Here is a 24,764-nt window from a genome sequence, read left to right on the forward strand (position 1 = left end):
AAGATAATATAAATAAAAAGTAAAATAAAAATTATAGAGAAGAAATATAAAATATAATTATTATTGAGCATAAAAAAAAATAATAATAGTAATAAATAATGGCAGTAGGATGCTAGATCGGTCAGGATATAAACCGAATGGCCCAAAAGTCCGGAAAAAAATTGTCGAACAGGCGCAGATGTCTATGAAGAGGAAGGTCGGGCAAGGAAGAAGTATAGACAGACGCAGAGGTTTGTGTAGAGGACAGTCTGCCCATCTAAGGAAATAGGACAAATAAAGCTGGTCGGTTGCTCAGTAGCCGGGACCGCAGTCGGTTGCCCTGTGTAGGGGCCCACAGTTCCTTGGTCAGCCAACACTTCTCATGTCCACACATGTCCTCATCCGACCACATAGTCATTCTCACTTTCTTCAATATCTAACTCACTGGACCGACCGCAGACTTTCCACTTTATTGATCCAACTGCAAGCCTCCTGACTTACAAACCCCCCGACCTCAGTAATTCCCGACCTGATGACCTTCCCACCTACGGACTTACCGTCCCGACGACCGTCGGACCGCAGGATTTCCCGACCTGGGGACCCAAGACGTGGGATCTTCCGACCTGAGCACTTACGGAGTTGCAGAGCTCAGGCCTGCGTATCTCCAGACCGGATGACCTCCCGACCGGAAGAAAATCCGACCTCCAAACGTCCCGACATGGGGATTTTCCGACCTCCGAACTTCCTTCGTTAAAATATCCTTGCTATTTTTGACATTTCAAAACTCATAAAGAGATGCAGGGTCACTCTTCTTATCTCAATCTATCCGTCTGCGGACCAGCTGACTTGCCTATCCGACCGCAGACTAGCCGACCTACTTTATCCGACCGCAGACCAGCCGACCTACTTTATCCGACCGCAGATCATCAGACCTGTCTGTCCGACCGCTAACAATCCGACCGAGGACCTTCCGACCTGCCTATCCCACCGCTAACCGACCGACCAGACCAACCGACCGAGGACCTTCCGACCTGCCTATCCGACCGCTAACCAACCCATCTGACCATCCGACCAACCAACCTGAGCGCAAATTTTTCTCCATTTCCACCCGACTTTGTATCTAACTTCCTTTAAAATCCTGCTATCCTTATTTTTATTATTATTATTATTATTTGTGCGTAACAATTATCAAAGTTGAAATATCTTTGCTATTTTTGACATTTCAAAACTAGAGATGCAGGGTCACCCTTCTTATCTCAATCTATCCGCCTGCGGACTAGCTGACTTGCCTATCCAACCGCAGACCAGCCGACCTACTTTATCCGACCGCAGACCATCAGACCTGTCTGTCCGACCGCCAACCATCCGACCAGACCAACCAACCGAGGACCTTCCGACCTGTCTATCCCACCGCTAACCAACCGACCGAGGACCAACCGACCAGACCAACCGACCGAGGACCTTCCGACCTGCCTATCCGACAGCTAACCAACCCACCTGACCAACCGACCAGACCAACCGACCGAGGACCAACCGACCTGAGCGCAAATAATTCGATTGTATTTTTGTTTTACAGTTTATATTTCAAATAAATAATGTTTCACTACATTACATTATAGAATAGTCGCGCGGTATACCGCGCAAGAGCGTGTTCTAGTATATATATAAGTAGATCAACAAATCACAATTTTTTGTTTTTTTTAGAAAAAAACAATTATAAGATTTTCAAAGTGTGCAGTCCTAAGCTATCCTATTTAACTTCCCAAATTTGTAAAAATATGTAGGGTGTGTTTGTTTGGAGTTTTGGATTTTGAGTTGGGATTTGAATAGTAAAAATTTTGAATTTGAATAGTTGTATGATGTGATATAAATAGGTGTTGATATGATGTTTTGAATGTAAAATTGATTTTTAGTATAATATAAAAATGAAAAATAGGTGTTTGATTTGATATTTTTGGGGAAAAAAAATTGAATAAATAGTGTAAATCCAATCCAATCCCCTAGACAAACACACCCATATTTATTTTTTTAAATATAAATTTTTAAAAATAGTAAAGAATTCTTTTATATATATATAGGAATATATGTATATATAATACATATTAAATTTTAAAAATAGGTTTCCTCATATTTCCTACTATACCTTAAAACTATATGTAAAAACGCAAATGAATACTTATTTAAGGGACAAATGAAGTATAATAATAATAAAAAAAAAATTCACGTGTCCGTTAGGTGTCGTTGACCTGACGGACACGTGACTTTCAGTGAGCCACGCAGGCATTTCCGACGCCGGATGACTAAAACTGCAAAAAAACTTCACTTACGAGATTAGTTTGCGACATATTTTACTTACGAGACTGAAATAATAAGAAGTCTAGTGAGAGATTAAAAAAGAAAAACAATATACCCTAAAATTTATACAATAAAAATACATACTCCATTTGTCCCACTATCAAGTCTCCACTGTCATTTATGTCCGTCTCATATGTCATGCCACTTTTCTTTTTTTAAAAAAATGATTGTACATGTAGTTTCATTTTAAAATTTTTAATATATAATTAGAATAATGAATTATATTAATTTTAATTATAATTATTTATATTATAGAATAATTTTCATTATAAATTCTTAATTTTAAATTTTATACTAAATTTCTGTCTTTATTAATATCTTGTGTATTTTTATTTTTTTTTAATAAAATGTAAAGTGTATTATACAATTTAATCTTTAAAATTTTATATTCCTTTTGTTATGTAAGTATATATTCATTTATTTTTTAATATTGAACTTTAAATATTAATATTATATTTATACATAGCACAAATTAAAAAAATAAAAAATAAAAATACTTTTATGAATATTTTATAATACAAATATAATAATATTTATATAAAATATTATATAAATATAATAATATTTTTAATGTCGAGTAAAATAATAAATTGTTAAAAGGACTCCGGAGTATTATAACATATCACATCTACTATTTAGTATTTATATTACATCAATACTATTTTTTACTAGGTTTTAATTTTTTAAAAATTTAAAAATTTTCATAACTCTTATAAATAGTCTAATATCATTGGATGTTAGGGTGTGTTTGTTTGGGAGATTGGATTGAATTTACATTATTCATCCAATTTTTTCCCCTAAAAAATATTAAATCAAACACTTATTTTTCATTTTTTATATTATACTAAAAATCAATTTTACATTCAAAACATCACATTAACACCTATTTATATCACATTATACAACTACTCAAATTCAAAATTTTTAATATTTAAATCCCAACTCAAAATCAAAACCTCCAAACAAACACAATTGAAGATTATAATGGTTTTTTTTTTCATAACTATGCTTTTAGCATCCTCAGTTCCCTTGATGACCAACTACTACTGCGATGCAATTTCAAACCGGACCCGTTTTCTTGTCTTTTTGCAGCTACCTAGGCATGTTAAAACGGGGTAGCGGAACGGATTGACCCACAATCCATCATAACTTGCAAATAAACGGATTATTTGCAGATCAATCCGCAGCAGAACGGACCAAATATTTTATCAGTCCAACCCAATCCATCGGCCGGTTGCGACCTAAGTGTGCTAACCCATGGACTTTTTGGGATTTGGATTTTGAGTTGAGATTTGAATAATAAAAATTTTGAATTTGAATAATTGTATGATGTGATATAAATAGGGGTTGATGTGATGTTTTGAATGTAAAATTGATTTTTAGCATAATATAAAAAGTAAAAAATAGGTGTTATTTGATATTTTGGAGGAAAAAATTGAATAAATAGTACTCTCTCTGTCCTAAACACTTTGAAACATTTTCTTTTTTTGTTTGTCACAAATTTACTGCAACATTTCCAAATTTAGAAATAATTAATAATATTTATATACATATACTAATATACACTTCACTTTATCTTATCACATCACTCAAATAAAAAAATAAATAATTATTTCTCTCTCCAATCACATCACTTAATATTCAAATTATCTCAAATTACCATACTTAGTACTCCTACCTAAAATTTGGAGGAAATTCTCCAAACAAACACTCTTAGTTGAGATGAGTGATTACTAATTATTATATCTATTTAAACGCGGCTAATCTATTCTCGACCCACGGCCCATGTGGATTGGCCCATTTAAACCCGTATTTTAACGGACTTAAAAAATCACAATGCAAACCTTCTTAAAATTGAGACGGGCGGACTAACCCGGCGGACTTAACAATTTTGACTGCTCTATATATAACATAACATGGACGAACCGGTCCCAACCGAACCGATGCTGATTTAAAATTAAAATCCAACGGCGTTTCACTTCAAATCAGCCCTAACGAATCTCCAGCCCAGCGTTCTGTGTGTTCCCTCCCCTCCCTATCAATTTCTAGTTCAGCAATGGGCAGCAGCGCCGCCGTCGACAAGGGGGCTGATTTCGCCAACTATTTCTGCACCTATGGATTTATCTACCACCAGAAGGAGATGCTCTCCGACCGCGTTCGGATGGACGCTTACTTCAATGCCATTTTTGAGAACAAGCATCATTTCCAAGGAAAGGTACGTACTTTCATCTGATAATGAGCTTCTTCTGTCTTTGTTGAATGAAGCATCTGGACAAACTTGTTTAAGCACTCTGAAGTGATGCCTTAGGCTAGCACTTGTTCAATATTCAGCTTTTGTTTTTGTTTTGTTTGTTTTTTTTTTTGCGTTTTGTTGTTGTACCTACAATGTGAGGCGTTAATGAGGCCGAAAAAGTTCCATCTGAAAGCGGATGCAACGTAGGATTATAATTGTACCACCACAGAACCATTCGCAAGTGTCTAAGAATGATATGCTCCATTTGAGATTTTAACACAGATATATTTTACTGCTGGATTCAGAAAGTCGTGTAAGGCTATCAACTTAATTTAGAGAAGGTAGATGCTTGTGATCATCTACAAGTATGGTGATTACGGCTTTACCTGGTGGGTTTCTTCGTGGCTGGTAGCTGGACGACGATTATGTCTCAAGTATAGAGAGTCTTGAATCGCACTGCATTTATGTGCCGCCCAACCTGGAGTTATTGCTCTTGAGTTGCTCTAAGAAACTATTACGAAAGAAGTTCTAGTTTGCCAACCAGAGTGAGAGGGTGTGTGTTTTGGTTTTGAGTTTTAATTATAAATAGTAAAATTTTGAATTGAAATAGTTGTTTGATTTGATATAAATATGTGTTGATGTGATGTTTTGAATGTAAAATTAGATTTTAGTGTAATAAAATAAATAAAAATTGGGTGTTTGATATGATATTTTTCGAGGGAAAAGAAAATTGGAATAGTAAATAGAGCCTTACGGCCTTGTTGGCATAGGCATCTTTGTGATGTTCTAGAATGTAAGATTTTTTAGTATTGTTGCATTACAAGGTGAAATGTTAGGCAATTTGGTTGCATTTTTCTAGTAGCGTGTCATTGACAGTGTTTGATTTCTTATTTGGAGCATCAGCCTCTACTTAGTGATCATGGTTTGGTGTTTGTCAATCAGTGGTTCACTGGAGCTGTGAATGCAAACAAAGAGCCAACAAAGGGATGCTTTGGTATAGCAATCCAGGCAGTAGAAGTTCAGAAATAGCTCCATTAGTGATCATGTAGGTGATCATTGTAGATTGATGTCTTGTGTTCATCCTCAAGTAGTTTGATGGACAGTTCATGCATGAAAAATATTCTTTTTACAATGATAAGTTTATACCCTAATGACCTCTATTTTGGGTAGATGATTTTGTAAAGCGCATTGGATTAGTTATATTCCATTTACATAATATAAATTAATTTAAAACCTTGTATTGGGTAGATATTGTTGTTAGCTATTCTTGGTTGGCTTTGTTCTGTTGCAGATATATTGAACCTTGATTACAACACGAGTGGTGAAGTATATATAAAGCTTTTCAGCGAATTTGAATTGCTGAAAAACTCAAGTGCTGCTAAATTAATGAATATATTTTATGTTTTGGTGAACGCTTTATTTTAATTTATTTTATTTTTGTTGGGACCCTTCAGATATTTGGCTGGATGTGATATTGATCCCAAATAAATATGTAATTTGAGAATTCTGGAGTGGTTTTCTATCTCTGGGTTTAATGTTCTATCGTAAGAAGAAACCTTGATTATTCACAAGATACTGAGAGAAATGTAATGCCCTTTCTTGTTATATCCGAAGACATAGAGCTCCTCAAAAGAATTTAATAGAAAATATTAATTTAGATAGTTCCGTTTTTTGATAGTTTATGGAAAATATTTGGAATTAAATGGGGTTGGTTTTATCTGTGTTTCAGACTGTTCTAGATGTAGGAACCGGAAGTGGCATTCTAGCTATATGGTCTGCACAGGCAGGCGCAAGGAAAGTTTATGCTGTTGAAGCTACCAAGATGGCTGACCATGCTCGCGAACTTGTTAAAGCAAACAGGGTTCAGGATGTTGTTGAAGTGATTGAGGGATCGATGGAAGATATTACTTTGCCAGAACAAGGTGAATGCATTCCCCTTTTCATTGAAACTTCTTTTCTCAGATATGTTTCTACTTCAGCTAGTTGCATAATTTGCATGCATGCTATGGATCTGACACTTTCTCTAATATTTCTGGACAGTGGATGTAATTATTTCAGAATGGATGGGATACTTTCTGCTTCGTGAATCAATGTTTGATTCTGTAATATGTGCTCGGGATCGCTGGCTGAAACCAAATGGAGTAATGTCAGTTATATTCCCTTTAGATTGACTAAGTTTTTCTTGTAGTTTGCAGCTTCTGTTTTTAGTTCATCAGTTTCAGAATTTGGTATTCTTGCAATGGCGCAGAGTAATGTTGCATGACATGTGAAATAAGTACAATATCATTAGTGTGGGCTTTTAACTTAGTGAATGCAAATCATGAAATGGTTTTTGGAGGAATGATATTAGATCATGCAAACTTTATGCTTTTTGCACGATGTTCCAGATTGCATGCCCCTCATAATTAGTTGGTTCCCCAATCTGAAATCATCACCACACTGAATAGTAATAGTCCAAGGTTTAAAATTTCCTTGAAGATTTTATTTGCACTCCAAAGTTGTTGAAGGCTTGGAATTTGATACTGTGCACAATTGATCATGGAAGTTATCGGTTCTGTATATATGTTTTCCCAAGTCCTTACGATGTTAATTTCAATCATAAACTGAATAAACCAGTAGATTATTATTTCGTAAATGAATATAGGACATTATGCCTCATCAATACGAGTTAAAACATGTTGAATTTAGTTTCGCGTTCCGGTCATGCGTGATTTTGAGGTGCTCACTTATTGTTCATTGTTCATTACTCTAAGCTTCGCTCTTTCAGGTATCCCAGCCATGCCAGGATGTGGATGGCACCTGTCAGGTCTGGCTTGATAGATCAAAGAGTGAGTGATTATCAGGTAGCGATGGAAGAATGGCGCAGTTTTGTTGATGAGACAAAAACTTATTACCGCGTTGACATGGGTGTTCTAACAAAACCATTTAACGATGAGCAAAGAAAATACTATTTGCAGGTTGGTATTATGAATCATTTTTTACTTTTAGATGTTCATACCTTCGAAAAAACTGCTGATGTATGTTCTGAAAGTGTGGTAGTACTAAATTGTCTGATACTGCCATTGATCTTTGCTAGAATATGTATATGGATATATATCTAATCTTGTGAAGCCTGTGCTTGTTTCATTGACTTAAATTCCACAAGTTACCTACTGCTAGCTTTGAAATCAAATAGTGAACAACCTTATTGCTGACCTAGAAATTTCTCAAAGTTGATGTATGTATTGTAGTGTTAAGCAATAGAAAGTAGTAATATCATAGTTCTCTATGCATGGCATGTGACGGTGATCATGTAGTGCCAATTTAGAGCCTGTTTTTTCTATAGCATTTGGGTTTTGCCAAAGCACACATCTGGTGATCCTTGAAAACTCATTATTCTTTTCGAGCCTTACGAGCCAAGCTCGAGCTTGAATTTGAGTCTAATGAGCCGAGCTCGAGCCACTATTTTAGCTCGAACTCTTAACGAGCCGAGCCGAGTTTGTACCGTTAACAAGTTTGAGCCGAGCTAGAACAATCAATACTCAAGCTCGCTCGGCTCGTTTAACAGCTCTACTTGTGATATTGTTCATCGCTGTTTGTCTTTGCAGTGTTACACCATTGTTACTTTTCATAATTTACCTAAAACCCTTAATCCCTATTGATATTTTTCCACCAGTCTCAACAACCAGATGATAAATGGACATCAATTGTGAGATAAAACTAAAAGCTCACTTTGACTCTGTTATTTGCATTTGTGTGGCTTACTGCTTGTTAGTTATATTTCTACTCAATACCCTTCGAACTGACCTATAAAAACTAAAAGCTCACGCTGTTGGATTTGTTAGACATCGGCGTGGAGTAACCTTCACCCGAAGCAAATTATTGGGACACCGGCAATAATCAAGGAGATAGATTGCTTAACAGTAAATGTAGATGATATCCGCACTATTTCGACGAGCATTTCCTCGTCCATCAGCGAAGAAAACCTGAGGTTCTGTGGCTTTGCTGGATGGTTCGATGTGCATTTTCGAGTAAGTCCAAATTCCCTCTACTAGAACATCGATAGTAAGAAGCTCTTATAATGAATCATGTATGTATGTATAAACTAGGGAAGCGATCAAAATCCAGTGCAAAAAGAAGTCGAGTTGACAACTGCTCCAAGTGAAGATGCCGGGACACACTGGGGACAGCAGGTTTGTTCGGCTTTCTTCTTCTGTGCGTCGATTCTCTGCTTGATGTGGACTTCTTTATGACTGGTTTCGGTATTGTTGTTGTAGGTGTTCATTCTTGATCGGCCTGAGCGAGTTCAGGTTGCGGATGATTTGACGATTCAGTTCTCCATGAGTCGGTCGAAGGAGAATCATCGGCTGATGGAGGTAGACATCAAGTACGAGATACGACGGCAGTCGGTTAGGACTTCTCAGAAAAAGTTCTACATAGAGTGATCGAGAAGGCATCAACTAAGTAAGTCACCAATGCATCAACTATGATGTTTTAGAAATGCTAGTTTCCTTTTTACTGATACACACATATATATGTATTTATCTATTTATAAGTTATAAAAAAAAAATATTGAATTTTAATTCGTCTGAGATGTTTGTTTTAGTTGAATGGAACTTTTGAAATTATCGAACAACCCCACCTTTAGATGAATGGACAGGACATTTCGGCAATATGTATGTATGTATGTATGTATGTATTTATCCATATTAACCCATGTGTATGATGCGGCTCTAAAATATAACAAATTTTAGGTTTTTTTTTTTTTCGATTTTGGTTTCGAACGTTTCTTTTCTTTACTTCTTTTTTTTTTTTTTTTTTTTTCAAGAACCATAAAATATCGTATTCTTTTCGTCCAGTTAGAAAGTATATATATTTTTTTTTGAGATAAGTAAATATTTCATTAAATACTTTACTTTTTTGTACTAATATTTTTATTTTACATCATATTATTATTTTTACATCAAAAAATAAAAGTAAAAATGTCATTACATTAACGGAGGGAGAATTATTGTTTAAGCAAAAAATTAGACCAATAAATTATTGTTTGGAGTTTGATTATTTTATTTATTTTAGTTTGATTATTATTATTTTCAGTAATGTCGTATTCTTTGGTTACTATTCTTAAGTGTGTATGGGATAAATGTGATATCTTGCAGTTTGGCCTTTAAGCCATTTGAAATTGAATAGAGAGCAAAGCAATGAAAGTTACGGTAGACAAACTTATTTCGGGCCTAGCTTTAAAGCCCAAATCCGATGCTCGAATCAAATTTTCGGATGGTACTTATTTTTGGTAGCTCTAATTGTGTGCTCGAAAGCTTTTCCATTGACTTTTAAATGGCATTGATTAAGATTAAAACATGTTATTATCGTATCTTGTATGCCTCAATTGGTTCCAACTCTTAGGAGGAATGATTTGGTTTGATGACGAAGGCTATTCATTGAACATTGGGCAAGGTGCATTCACTTGGTTGAAGCGTAATGATCATGTCTGTAATTCATTGTATCTCCCGTGAGCCATCTCCAACCCTCCACTCTATTTTGCAGTTAATCTACAGTATTTTACTCTAACCATAAACTTCAATTTTTACTTAAAAAAAAGTATATTCCCTGTATATTCCTCTTTTATATTATTTTATATAACTTTTCATATTTATAAATTACACCCCAACTTTAAATTATTTTTACATTAGATCCATACACATAATTTATATTACTTTTCAACCGTAAAATTATATATCAATTTAGAAAAATAAAATTATACATTATTTTTTTTTAAAATAAAATTATATTACTTTCCAAAAACTAAAATTATATCACTTTTAAAAAATAAAATTATACATTATTTTTCAAAAAAATAAAATTACATACAATTTTTTAAAATATAAAATTATATATCATCCGCTAAAAAATTAAAATTACACAATACATCCAAAAAGTACCAAAAATATAAAAAACACCGTAAAAACTCCATTCCAAAAATAGAGTGGAGTAACAGTGTTACTCCATGTTTTGGAGGAACACTGTGCATATCTGCAAACCCCCCCCTCCCCTCCTATTTTTTGTGCAGTGAGTTAGAGATGATCTAATAACTTTTATTCTTCTGCTCTTTCGTCTCAAATAATTTGTTTTTTTTATGAATATAATTATATTTTAATTTATAATTATTTTTATTACTGAAATGTAAAAAAATAATATTTTGTATTCAATACAAAATTTGTAATATTATATACTAATTTTTAAGCAATGTTAGTAGTCCAATTCATTTAATTAATATAATTTTATTTAAAATATATAATTATTAAATAATTAAATTATTCTTAATTATTCTTAATATTATTATTAATTTTAAAAATAAAAAAATTAAATTAGAATTATCCATAATATTATAATTATATATTAAATATATACAATAATATTAAAAAAAAAATTTACTTTCCCTCTCCTCCACATGGAGGAGAGAGAAAAGTAAAAACCGTTGTCATCCAAATCGGAAGAGAACGGTTAATGTGACAAGCCACATCGAGTGTGTTTGTTTGAAGGATTTTGGAAGATTTCTACTGTTCATCCAATTTTTTCTCCTCAAAAACATCACATCAAACACTTATTTTTCATTTTTTATATTATACTAAAAATCAATTTTACATTCAAAACATCACATCAAACCCTATTTATATCACATCATACAACTATTCAAATTCAAAATTTTTACTATTCAAATCCCAATCCAAAATCCAAACCCCCAAACAAACACACCCATCATATATTTTTTATAAAGAAATAAATAAGTACTCCATCGGTCCCAGAAAATATGAGACTATTACTATAAATACGGAAATTTAGGTAAAATATAATTAGTAAATAATTAAAAAGTGTATTAGTAAAAATAATTATAGATTAAGATTAAGATAAGTAAATAGTTTAACTAAAATTAAAAAAATTATCAAATTTAAAATTTAAAATGCGATTAAAATGTATAATTATATTTCCAAAAATAGAAAGGACAAGTTATGTGGGAGAGACAAATTATGTGGGAGAGACAAATTATGTGGAACGGATAGAGTAAAATATAAGGCCATCGCAACTAGGCGCATCCATCCTAGCACCTCCTGTCAGCATTTAGGGTGTGTTTCTTTTAATGAGTTCGAAAAAAAAAAATTATTTGAATTGATATAAAATAATATTTGATGGAATATTTTATGGAAAAAAAAATATATTTAAATAATATTTTTTTTAAATACAGAAACCAAATAACAAAATTTTAAAAAGTTATCCTTTAATAAATATTATATTTAAATTCATATAAAAATTATAGGCTAAGCCGCCAGATATGTCGGTTTTTATCCTTTAATAAATATTATATTTAATTTCATATAAAAATTATATTAATAATATATATTACTATATGATACGTACGGTTTGAAAATTTTCTATTAAAATATTATATTCAAATTTTGTAATATGACATTTTATTTAATATTTATGTTTTTATTAAAATAATATTTTTAATAATTATAATTTCTAATATATTATTTTTATATTTTACATAATCTTTTAATGAATATTTTTGTAATATATTCGATTAGATATCTTTTGATTCAATTATATAATTTATTTAATTAAAATTATAAACAATACAAATAATAAATATAAATACATGAAAACATTCATAAATTTAAAAGTAAATTTATATGATTTAATTAAAATTACTCATAATACAAATATTAATTAAAAATACATAAAAAAATATTTATAAATTTGAATACGAATTTACGCGACTTAATTAAAATTATGAACAATACAAATATTAATTAAAAATATATAAAAATAGTCATAAATTTGAGTTTAAACAATACTTATTATGCGACTGTAAAATTATTATTTTTATTTGTTTTATTTATTTATGCTAAGTAATTTTTTTATTTTTATTAAATATTATAAAAATAAAATATGATGAAAAAAATATAATTTTATTTTATAAATATATAAAATATTTAATAAAGTAAAAAAAAAAATAGAGATTTTAAAAAGTTTTTTTTAATGTCAATGTAAAAATATTTCTTTGTAATGTAACGTGGAGGAGAGAGAAACGTCTACGTGACACATAAAACAGAATGAGAAGAAATTCGGTATGAGTCGACCGTTGTCTTATCTTCCTCTTTCCTCCACGTGGGAAGAGAAAATATATACTTTTTAATTTTATTTTATATATTATATTTAATAATTTATTCCTCCCATATCTATTTATCTATATAATTTTTATACGAAATTATAGAAATATTAATATTATATTAAAATATAGTAAAAATACTAAATTAACCCTAATGACATAATATATTATTAATTGGAAAGATAATTGTAAAATTAAGTATATACAATTACTTTTAAAAAAAATGAATAGATTGTTAAGGGACGAACCAAATAGAAAAATAAAAAAATTGTTAATTATATATTATGTATAATTATTGTTTAATTTTTTAATTTTTAAAAATAAAATTTATGTTTATTTTATAAAATTAAAATATTGTATTACTTAAACAGAAATATAGAATATTATAGTTTTTTTATTAAATGCAAAATTTTATACAAATTGTTATATACATATTACATACGTTGCATCTACCTACGTATGTACATATTAATATATATGGATGCATTTTGTACACCTCGTTAGGACGTGTACTGTAATAATAATTAACGGTACTATATATGTGTGTGTGATTGATGATGAAAATGAAGTGAACAAAAATTCATTCTCTTTCTCTCTTGCCTCCTTACATTGCACTCACTTTTATATATATATATATACATACATCTATATTTATATACTTAATAATATATAACTATACATATCTACTTACCAATATTATTATATTAATATATAACACAAATTTATATTATATAAAATTTGTATTAAGTAAAATAATAAATTTATTAATGTGGAAGGGAGAGAAGTTTTAACAACTTTATTTTGGATTATACAATATAAGATAAGAACTGATTGAATATGTTTGTGAATTTATTCTCGAATCTTTGAATTTATTGAACAAATTTTGTATGCAAAATACGAATCAATTAGTGTCGGAAGCAAAATTTGAATAAATCTAAATTAAATTAAACCGAATCGAAATGAAAAAGAATTAAATCGAATAAACCCAAATCATTATACCACCGAAATCGAAATGAAATTTATGATATATTAAAACAAAAGGCATAAACTGGAATTAGAAAACAAACACAAACAAACAGAGCCAAAGAATGGATTGAAATGGAAATCTCCCTGTTCATCTTCTTCGTTCCAGAATTTCACAGCTTCATCTTTCGTTGAGCAAAAAATCGATCGACAACGGCGGTGACTCCAACTCGACAGCATCCTCCGGCGACAGTTCTCCTTCGGCGACTCCAGCGGCAGCCATGGCTCTACAGTCTGCTCCGGCGCACAACGCGCCTCTTCCGAACGGCCCCAACTCCGGCGACAGCTTGCGTTGCTTCCGGCGACTGTAACTTCTCCGATCTTTCACCGGCGAGAAGGACAGCGGACTTCGGCTCAGATCCTTGGTGCAATATTGGCCCGAGGTAACCACGCCTCAAGGTGGTGGAGGTCGGCATCTTCACACCAAGCCTCGACGTCCACCGGAATTGGCCATCGGAAAAGTTCGACTCTCATCGGAATCACTCACCGGAAAACCCGCGGAATCTCACCATCTCTCTAATTTGGATGATAGAAACCCTTTCGGTCTAACTCTCTCTATAGAAAACCGACTCACGGTTACAACCAAAACCACCACCAAACAAATTTTATTTAAGAGTAACGTGGGTTTAGGTAAATGGATTGGGTTAGGATTAAATGGTTAGATTGATTTAGTGGATCGAGCTACAGAGTGGGCCAACTAATTATTTATCGAGTGACTTATCGGGTTAAGTCTCGAACGGCCAAAATTTCCAATAGAATATTTTATGAGTTTTTAAGGCTGATGTGGCATAACGTGACAGAAAGAAAAAGTATAAGAAAGTTCTTATATAATATGCATTGTACATATTTAAAATTTTCTCCATACTTTCACATCACCGTCTCTTTCTTCTATCTCACCAAAATATTATATCTATATATTTATTTTTATTTCAATATAATTTATTTTTAAAAATAAATTTAAATAAAAATATATCAATATATATCATTTTATATATAATAAAATTTTATGTATAATACAAAAATATAAAAAATAAATAAAATTGTTATAAATAAATGCAAAAAAAAAATAGAAATGTTTTGTTGGGTTTTTCTCTGCAGCACTAAATCATTTTGGTTTCTTCTCATTCTCTTTCTTGCGCCACGTCAGCTTCTCTCTCCTCCACGTCACGAAGAACTCTAATCATATTTTATATTCTCGTCAAAGAACCTTTTAAAATCTCTATTTTTTCCACCTCATTAAATATTTTATATATTTATAAAATAAAATTATATTTTTCAATCATATTTTATTCTTATAATATTTAATAAAAATAAAACAATTATTTAGCATAAATAAATAAAATAAATAAAAGTAATAATTTCATACTTGCATAATAATTAAAGTTCAAACTCAAATTTAATAAATAAAAAATACATAATATTACAATATATTTTTTGAAATAAATTAATTAGCCGATTGACCAAGCTTATCCCAAATGTGTTCAACTAAATTCGCTTTGAGTTGATGGTGTGTTTCCCTAGCTCGGAGTCGCATTCTATTCCGTAGGTATTGCTCCATAGTTGTATGTTTCGTATTGTTGTATGACTAATTCGAGTTAGCACTTGTCTCCACTTGATCATATTGAGATGTATCATAATAATGCATGTAAGTGTCTCTTTCATCTTCTATAATCATATTATGCAATATGATGCATGCTTTTATTATTTTACCTAGTAAAATAATATCCCAAATAAGTGATGGAGTTTTAATGAAGGCAAACCGAGCTTGTAATACGCCAAGGGCACGCTCCACATCTTTTTTAACCGCTTCTTGATGTTGCACAAATAATTGTGCTTTATAACCTTGAGGCAGACGAATTGATTGAACAAATGTTGCCCGTGGAGGGTAAATTCCATCAGTAAGATAATATCTCATATTATATTGATGACCGTTGATAACAAAAAACCTATGGACCTCTCCCATTCAAAACGTCATCAAATACCGGAGATCGATCAAGTACATCAATATCATTGCATGAACCTGATGTGCCAGAAAATGCATACCAAATCCATAGATCGTATGATGCTACAACTTCCAATATAAATGTAGGTTTGTCATGATCTCTACATTCAAATTGCCATTTCCAAGCAGCCGGACAATTTTTTCATTCCCGGCACATACAATCAATACTTCCTAGCATGCCTGGAAAACCACGTGTCTCTGCAATAAATAATAATTATTGTATATCAGCAGAATTTGGTCGTCGTAGGTATTTCTCACCAAATAGGGAACATATCCCTTCAAAAAATTGCTTTAAACATGCCATTGCGGTGCTCTCTCAAGACGAAGATATTCATCAAAAGTATCAATAGCTGCTGTGCATTTTTGTAATGCTGACAATCCATCTCTTCTTGTAGCATCACGCCGTTGCTGAAAGAACTCCATTTTGTTGGAAAGGCAATCTACAATGCTAAGAAAGACATGTTTTCTCATTCGGAACCTACAACAAAAATAAGAACTTGGATACACTGGGTTATCAGAAAAATAATCATTGAATAATCGAGTATGGCCATCTTCATGATTCCTCTCTATGTATGTTCTCCGTCGACGTTGCCGCGAGCTTCCCTCATCTTCATTATTGATGTGCTCAATCTCTTGATACTATTGAGCATATGTTTTTGCCAATTGACACATATTTTCCAAGTCTTCGTCGGATGATAATGATGGAGTTGACATTATTTTGGGAGAAAAATAAAAGTGTTTTAAAATATGAAAGGTTGAACTATTGTGTAAATAAATTGGTAACATCTATATAAATAAAAAAAAAAAAAACTAGTTGTTGGGAATATAGTCGTTGGGAATATAGTCGTTGAGAAATATAGTCGTTGCAATGTTTACTATAAATACACTACATACTCACTTCATATCATCTACACCATCTCCTTATAATCTTCTTTCTATATTTCTCCTGAATTTCCCACGAATGGATCCCAACTCTCAAATTCATACAGCTCTCAAGATCCCCCAAAATTCTTTTCGATTTCCAAGTTTTATGAATATGTTAGGAAATCAACCAATGTTCCCTACATCTAATCTCTCATTTCAACCATTCAATCCTCCACCATATTATCAAATTCCTCCAAACTTCTATCCTCCAAATTTTCAAGCATTCGAAAGTTCATCATCTCCTCAATTCATGATGCAAGCCACTGAAGCAATGGACACCCCACAATACTGCACACCTATCAATTTAGCAGATGATGATGTTTCTAATAATACAAAAGATAAAGATACGAGGAAGGTGTGGAGCTGGACCGAAGACAAACTTCTAATCAGTGCATGACTAAACACAAGTAAGGATGCCGTAACCAATACTGACCAACCAAGTAGTGCTTTCTGGAAAAGAATAGCATCGTATTACATGGAGAACAAACTCGAAAGTGCAACGAACAGAGGTATTACTCAATGTAATAATCGTTGGAGTAAAATATGTAAGGTTGTGCAAAAGTCTGTTGGGTGTTATGAAGAGGCTAATCGAAACATATGCAGTGGACAAGCAAGAAATTATGTCCTCAATGTAGCAAATAAGATATATTGAAATGACTCTGAGAAGAAAGGCTTCGTCCATGAAGATGCTTGGCGTATACTCATAAATGAGCCCAAATGGAAGGCCAGTTACTGCGAATCATCTCATAACAATGGTGAAAGTTCAAAGCGAACAAAAACAAGTGAAGATGGTAGTTACTCAAGTTTATGTCCGGCGACACCATACTTTGATGTGGATGACCAACTCCTCATACTCGTCCCCCTGGTATTAAAGCAAGTAAGAAGAGGGGGAAACAGGTGCAAAACGAGGAATTCAATTCAAATCCTACTGAAAAATATGAAAAATTTGAAAAATTTTACGAAGAAAGCAGCAAATTTAGCTCAAGTATGAAATATATGGCAACAGTCAATGAGCAAAGTTTGAAGCAACAACCCCAGAAAATAGAAGCACTTCTGAAAGCTAAAAGATTGGACAAAACAACGAGGAAGATTGATCGGGATGCTAAACAACTACAACTTACTTTAAATAAGATGAAGATGCTCATAATGTTAACGACCAAAGGTGATGATAATCTGATTGATTTTGAAAAATGAGTGAAAGAAAGATTGGCACGTGAATGCTTTCTGTAAGTTTGCATTCAAATTTATTAGTATTTTTTCATGTATTTTTTATTATGATATGTATTGTCTGCAATTTTAATTAGGTCGCGTAAGTTTGCATTTAAATTTATGAATAGTTTTATGCATTTTCAATTAATATTTTTATTGTGTATAATTTTAATTAAGTCATGTAAGTTTATTTTTAAATTTATAAACATTTTTATGTATTTTTATTTTTATTTGTATTGTGTGTAATTTTAATTAAGTTATACGATAGGTTAATAAAATTATATTTCTTTTAAGAAATAATTATAATTAAATTAATAGTAGATATCAAATTAAATGTTTTATAAAATATTCATTAAAAACTATTTAAAATAAAAATAAGAATATATTTAAAATTTCTATTATTAAAAATAATAAATAAAATTTTATATAATAAATTTAAATATAATCTTTAAATCAAACAAACTTATATATATATAATTTTAATACTACCTCCGTCCCGATACAATAGTCTTGTTTATCATTTTTGTCTGTCCCAAAACAATAGTCTTATTTCTATAAATAACCATATCACCATAAAACTACCCCTACTTTTTTATTTTTATTACACAATTGCCACTACTTTTTACACTAATACACTCACAATGGCAAAAAAGTCTTTTATCTATCATTTTTACTGACTACCAATATAATATCAATATTCTTTAAATCTCGTGTCCAACCCAATTAAAACTATAATTATAAGATGAAGGGAGTACTATTTATTAAATAGTGCGGTTCTTGGTGTTAGTGTTAGAGGATTTTTTTTTATTTTTTTTTACTAAATGGTGATGGGGTGCTAGGTTGGAAGAGCCTCCCGTTGCTGATGGTCTAAGAACATTCACATCAATTAAACTCAGTATGGGCATTTTTTTTTTCCCTCTTTTTTCTTCTACGTTATATTTTCTTTCTATCATGTTATCTGGAAAATTTTATTCTATTTTATACCCGCATCAAATAAATTTATTTACACAAATTTTATTTTCTCTTATCTTTTACTTAAATGTTGACCCGGGGGTTTAGAGAAGTCCCCAATGCTGATGGTCTAAGAACCCCATTGTGGGTTGCTTACTGATGCTAGGGAACACGGGAAGTTATCGCAAGAAAACAAGTTATTTTCTATCCACGTCTGTTCGAACATTAGTGTTATCTTTTTGTCGAAAATATCAACACTGTTTTTTTTTTTTAAATTAATATATTACATATTCATTATTTTATATTGCCTATATAATTTTTATACCTCACAATTAAGCCTGTCAATGGGACAGATCCGGTCCAGATCTTGAAATTCCAAATCTGGATCCGACCACTCATTAGTGTCTCCGGATTCGGATCCGTCGAAACTTAAAAAATAGTGACCGGATCTGGTCCCGCAGGTTCCAATCCGGTTCGGATTCGGGTCTAGTATTCAATAAATTATGTTTGAATTCAAGTTCGGATCATGTATAAAATCTATCAATATTTACAAAAATAAATCAACATTTAACATTTAAATTTAATAAACATATATTATAAATTTAATATAAAAAATTATCTAATTAACAATGTCATTATACTACCAAATAAATAATTTAAATCATCTAACATTTTATATGGAACATTTAATTATATAAGTAGATTAATAAATAATAGTATATACATAAACAATCGGATCCAAATCGGTTCTGGATCGAAACTAGAAATACCATATCCGGAACCATATAAAACGGATCCAAATCTGGATATGCACTCAGTATCCATATAAGGTTCCGAATCCGAAAAAAAAAAATACCGATTCTAGATCGAATCCAGTCAGAAACAGGTCCAATTGACAGGCCTACTCACAATCAAAACATAAAACAATCAAAAGTGTGCTTCATATTTTATTATTTGAACTCTACATTTCTTAAAAAAAATATATATTTTTTCCTCGTATAAAAAAATTTGCATCAAATATTATTTTATTTACCAAACTCAAATAAAAAATTTCTCAAACCAGATCAAAAGAAACACATTCTTGGTATCCAACACAGAAATTTAGGTGGTTAATAATATTAATAAAATAAATAAAAAATTAAGTGATGTAATGAAAAAATCATTTATATTTATTTTTTTATTAGAAGTGAGAAAACAAACCAAAATAAAAAATATTGCAATTTATGTAGGAGAAAAGGAAGGAGTACCATATTAATGGGTAACATAACAAACAATGTCTCCTCACAGCAAGAAAACAAACAAAACACAAAACATGGATTTGGTGCGGCTAAGTATGCATGTTTGTTAAGCTCATCAATTAACTAAATATAACAGGATAAAGAGAACAACAGTCATGCAAAAATCATTGTCAAAAAACGAACAACATACCTCTCAATTGCTTTATGCAGCAACAGACGGTTTCGAGGCTTGGGAGAGCCTGGACCTCTTCTTCGCCAAGCTCTCGCTGCGCTTCTCACGCTGCTCTTTCAATCGCATAGCAAGAAGCTTCTGGTACTCGGCAGCGTCAGCCTTGGACTTGGCAACCCTCTTCTTTTTCTCGGCAATTCTGGCTCTCTTCCTCTGCAGTGTCAACGGAGTCACCAGCCTCTGAATCTTGGGAGCTTTGCTCACTTTCTTGCCTGTTTTACTCATAGTCGTCAATCACGGATAGCGGGATAGCCGCTATTTAAATATTTAAGAAAATATATAAATTATTATATATACAACATTACAACAAAAATACATAATATATTCTCATCTGTTTATTCGATCGTATGTTCGTCACCTTACATAATATCATTTTTCTTTTTAGAGCTAGAAGTACTTATAACTTTCTTTTTCATTGATGTATTGATGTTTGCATCATAGTACTATAGAAAGCATCAACAACAACTCTCCTAGACAAATTTTTATCGGCAATTATCAACTTCTCTAATTAACAACTCATTAGAGTCATAATATCGATCAAAACAATAGGATTGCACATCATTGCTACCGTAATGATCTAACAAATTTAAGTTATACTTGATATAAACCAAGTCTTGGAACTTTTAGCTTTTTAATTTGTTTCTTTTCTTAGAATGAATCTAAAATTTAAGATAAATATTACTTTCTTTTTCATCTATATTATAATAAAAAAATGTACATTTTATAAGGTAAAGTTAGATTTCAATTATTTATGTGTTAAAAAATAACCCAATGAGCTACAATAGCGGTGTAGCATAGCGTAGCGGAGTGTCGCTACAGGCCGCTATGCCACTATTGCGTAAATGCGGAATTGCGGGGCGGCCGTAGCGGCAGAGTGTCCTGCTACGCTACACCGCTATTGCGACGCTATAGCGCGCTATTGACAACTATGGTTTTACATCACAATGAACGGCATGTCAGCAAAAAATGAGACATACGTGTGGCAATAATGGATAGAGCTTGTAGCATAACATACCAGATTTTGTGGTGAATGTTCGGCGGTATGTGTTGACATACTTCCTCACATCATCTTCCTTGGAAAGGTTGAAAAGCTTCCGAATTTTGGAAGCCCTTTTTGGGCCTCTCATTCTTGGCTTCTCGGTGTCAGTTAGTCCAGGAAGATCATTTTCCCCCTTCTTCACTATTACCAAGTTTAGTACAGAGAGGTCCTGGCTCACAATGCATCCACGAACTGACTTTCTTCTGCGTTCCCCATTTCTCCTTCCGTATCCACGGAAGCACGGGGTACCTGTTTAAACAGGCAGTCGTGTTGTGTTACAAATGGAACTAATTAGGCGGTCATCTATGACAGTTTGCAAAGACAAGTTCACATACCTCTGTGCAGCAGGAGCCTAACACGACCTGGGGTCAGAACACCCTGCTTCATGGGGAAACCTTGTTTATCGCACCCTCCCATAATCTTGAACACATATCCCTTGAACTCCTGGAGTTCAATTTCCAGTATGTTAGAGGACATTGCATGCTATTATTTAAACAAATGGTGGAATCATACTCTTACGGAAGAAAAATGCATACCTCACCCAGTGCGTCTCCATTAACTTCCTGGGAAATTCTTTTGTCAAAAAAGGCCCGACTGCAATTACACAGAAAGGAGAAAACACATCAGAAGAATTCATTACCAATCAGTTGCAACAGACATGACAAGACAAGACAATAACAAGATCCTAGGAAATCATAGCTCGTAAATGCGCCAAGCAAGATTCAAGTATAAATGAGTGGCGTGCAGATGACTAAGGAGACTAAAGGCACAAGCCTTGATTGGATTAGAACATATACACACTCTTAATATAGCATAAACAAAAGTAAAACCATTGCTAAACTAAACCAGTGAAACTTCACAAATCCTGACACTGGCACCAAGATAATTTCTTCAGTTGTACAAACACAATCAATAATAAAGGATACAAGGAAATACCAACTCTAGGTACAAGGATGTACCAATTAGCACCCCACAGGCCTATGTGTTACAAAAACCTGAGTCGCAATTTTAAAGTGCACAAACTAACCTACTATTCCATGTCTTAAGAAGGTCTATGACTGAATGAAAGAGATGACTGAATGAAGAGATGACTGCAAGAGTATTTATAAGGGCCTATTGGAATTACTAACCCAACATTTCAAATAAGCATGAACTGCTCACATAGGCTCAGTGTGCAGCAAACTAAGGCATTTCATATTAGTAACAAGGTCCATATGTTCAGGCCCATAAAGATTCAAGATCAAGTAAATCACCAACAAAATTTTATTAGGAAGGCTGTATTGTATATCTCTTGTAATCAAATACTCAAATGAGATATTGCAACACAATTAACATAGAAGCCGTATATACATAAACAAGGTAGCAAACCTAAGAATTTATATAAAGCACATTCAAGATTATATTCACAAACTCTTGTGGAAAGACATTATAGATATAAACGTGTGCCTGCTGATAAGGTTAGAATGGCCAACATTAACATACATTTAACTCTTAAAATTGACTAAAATTACATTCACTTTTCTTAATACAAATTAAGTAAAATTGAAGTCCTTCAAATATTATGCTGAATCTTCACATCACACCACTTAAAGCAAATTAAAAGTTGTACGAAACTCGAACTCCATGGGAAATAGATACTAGATCAAGTCTATAAATCTGTAATAGCATGCCACAACACCACTTCTCATCACACAACAGAAAAACATAAGCTTTGTCAAGCCATATACAAGAATCAATAGAAAGCATGGTCCTAGATGTCACTGTATACACTAAACTTAAAATATGTACATATAAAACAAAGAAACATAAAAAATGACATGGCGGAAAAATAATAGAAATTACGTGAAAAAGATTTTGAAAACACAAGCAAACCCCACAAAGGATTGATCTACGCCACAAGAGGCAATCTTTATACAACAAAAATAAAATGTTTCCGCTAAGCAATACACTGCAAAGGCCTGAGAGCACAGATTTCATTCAGCAGCAAAAGATCAATAAATCAAACGACACCAACAACAAATTAATACTAATTCTAACATCAGACGCATTAAATTCATCTAGAAACATACAGTTTCTGGTCATCATCGATTTCAAGCTTCTTCTGACAACCAGTAGTCGGATTCGCTATGTTGAACTGCATTCAATACAGGCAAATTATCTCAGTAAAATTTGATCGCTGACAATAATAATCAATAATATATACTTCAAAGAGACATAGAGGAAAGAGGAAGAGACCTTCATCTTTGATGATTCGCAGAGCAAGAGAAGCAGCAGCAACACCAACGATGCCCCGAACGCTCAAGCCCTCTGAATTAGGGTTGCGCTTCTGGAACTGATGCTATTTATATAATCCACAAGTCTGCTGTAGACTTAGCTCCAAACCGGCGGTTCCGGTTCAATCCGGAACCGCCATCGAACCGAAACTGGTTAGTTCGTTTCGGTTCGAACCGGCGGTTTGCCGTTTCTTAAGGAAAAAAAAAAAAACCATGTATTTACCTGGTCGCAGTGGCGTGTCTACATGGCACCCAATCCCACCTCTCTTTTTTTTTTTTTTTTTTTTTTATTATAATTTATGTTATGTACTCCCTCAGTCCCATTTGTCTCTATTTTCTATTTTCGTCCATCCCACGTAACTTGACCTTTCTATTTTTGAAAATATAATTATGCACTTTAATCGCATTTTAAATTTTAAATTTTATAATTTTTTTAATTTTAATTAAACTATTTACTTATCTTAATCTTAATTTAAAATTATTTTTACTAAATAATAATTATTTTTATTAATACACTTCTTAATTACTTACTAATTATACTTTACCTAAATTCCCGTGTCTACAGTCATACACTCATATTACATGGGACAGAGGGAGTAATAATAATAATATAATATAATATTGGTAAGTATATATAGTGTGTTTGTTTGGGGATTGGATTTTAAATATACTATTTATCTTTTTTTTTTCCTAAAAATATTAAATCAAACATATCTTTTTTTATTTTTTATATTATACTAAAAATTAATTTAATATTCAAAACATCACATCAACACCTATTTATATCACATCATACAACTATTCAAATTCAAATTTTTTACTATTCAAATCTCAACTCAAATCCGAATCCCCAAACAAACACACTCTATAATATATATATATATATGTATGTATGCTGTAAGTATATACTATTATATATATTTGTACATATAAGGCACTATATATACATATAAATTAGATATGATATGTACATAGAGATATGTAAACGTGGAAAATTGATATCATCCAAGTACATCGTGGTATATATATATATAGGTTTCTCCGACCAATCACAAATATCCACACCTAGTTTAATTGTCTGCCAACAAAATGCTACGTATTGCATTTGTGTACAATATTCCCCATTTGATGTTTTAAGCAAAGAATGTGTTAAGTTAAAA

The 24,764-nt window shown here is 32.2% G+C and overlaps 2 protein-coding genes across 2 annotated transcripts; one reads left to right on the forward strand and one right to left on the reverse strand.

Annotated features, from left to right (window-relative positions):
* Positions 1–4,306: 4,306 nt before the first annotated feature.
* Positions 4,307–9,129, forward strand: LOC127239572 (protein arginine N-methyltransferase PRMT10). Its single transcript, XM_051257783.1, has 7 exons — positions 4,307–4,549; positions 6,297–6,489; positions 6,608–6,713; positions 7,335–7,524; positions 8,392–8,577; positions 8,656–8,739; positions 8,824–9,129. Exons 1-7 carry the CDS (start codon positions 4,391–4,393, stop codon positions 8,989–8,991), a joined length of 1,086 nt encoding a protein of 361 aa, XP_051113740.1. The 5' UTR covers positions 4,307–4,390; the 3' UTR covers positions 8,992–9,129.
* A 10,901-nt stretch (positions 9,130–20,030) lies between these two features.
* LOC127239964 (40S ribosomal protein S6-like) lies at positions 20,031–23,666 on the reverse strand. Its single transcript, XM_051258364.1, has 6 exons — positions 23,567–23,666; positions 23,401–23,465; positions 21,868–21,925; positions 21,667–21,775; positions 21,308–21,580; positions 20,031–20,504 (listed from the first exon to the last, which is right to left on the reverse strand). The coding sequence occupies exons 1-6, from the start codon at positions 23,570–23,572 to the stop codon at positions 20,266–20,268; spliced, it is 750 nt and encodes a 249-aa protein (XP_051114321.1). The 5' UTR covers positions 23,573–23,666; the 3' UTR covers positions 20,031–20,265.
* Positions 23,667–24,764: the final 1,098 nt, after the last annotated feature.

This window comes from Andrographis paniculata, unplaced genomic scaffold (assembly GCF_009805555.1).
Source record: "Andrographis paniculata isolate CXL003 unplaced genomic scaffold, ASM980555v1 Contig78END, whole genome shotgun sequence".
Classification (NCBI taxonomy): domain Eukaryota; kingdom Viridiplantae; phylum Streptophyta; class Magnoliopsida; order Lamiales; family Acanthaceae; genus Andrographis; species Andrographis paniculata.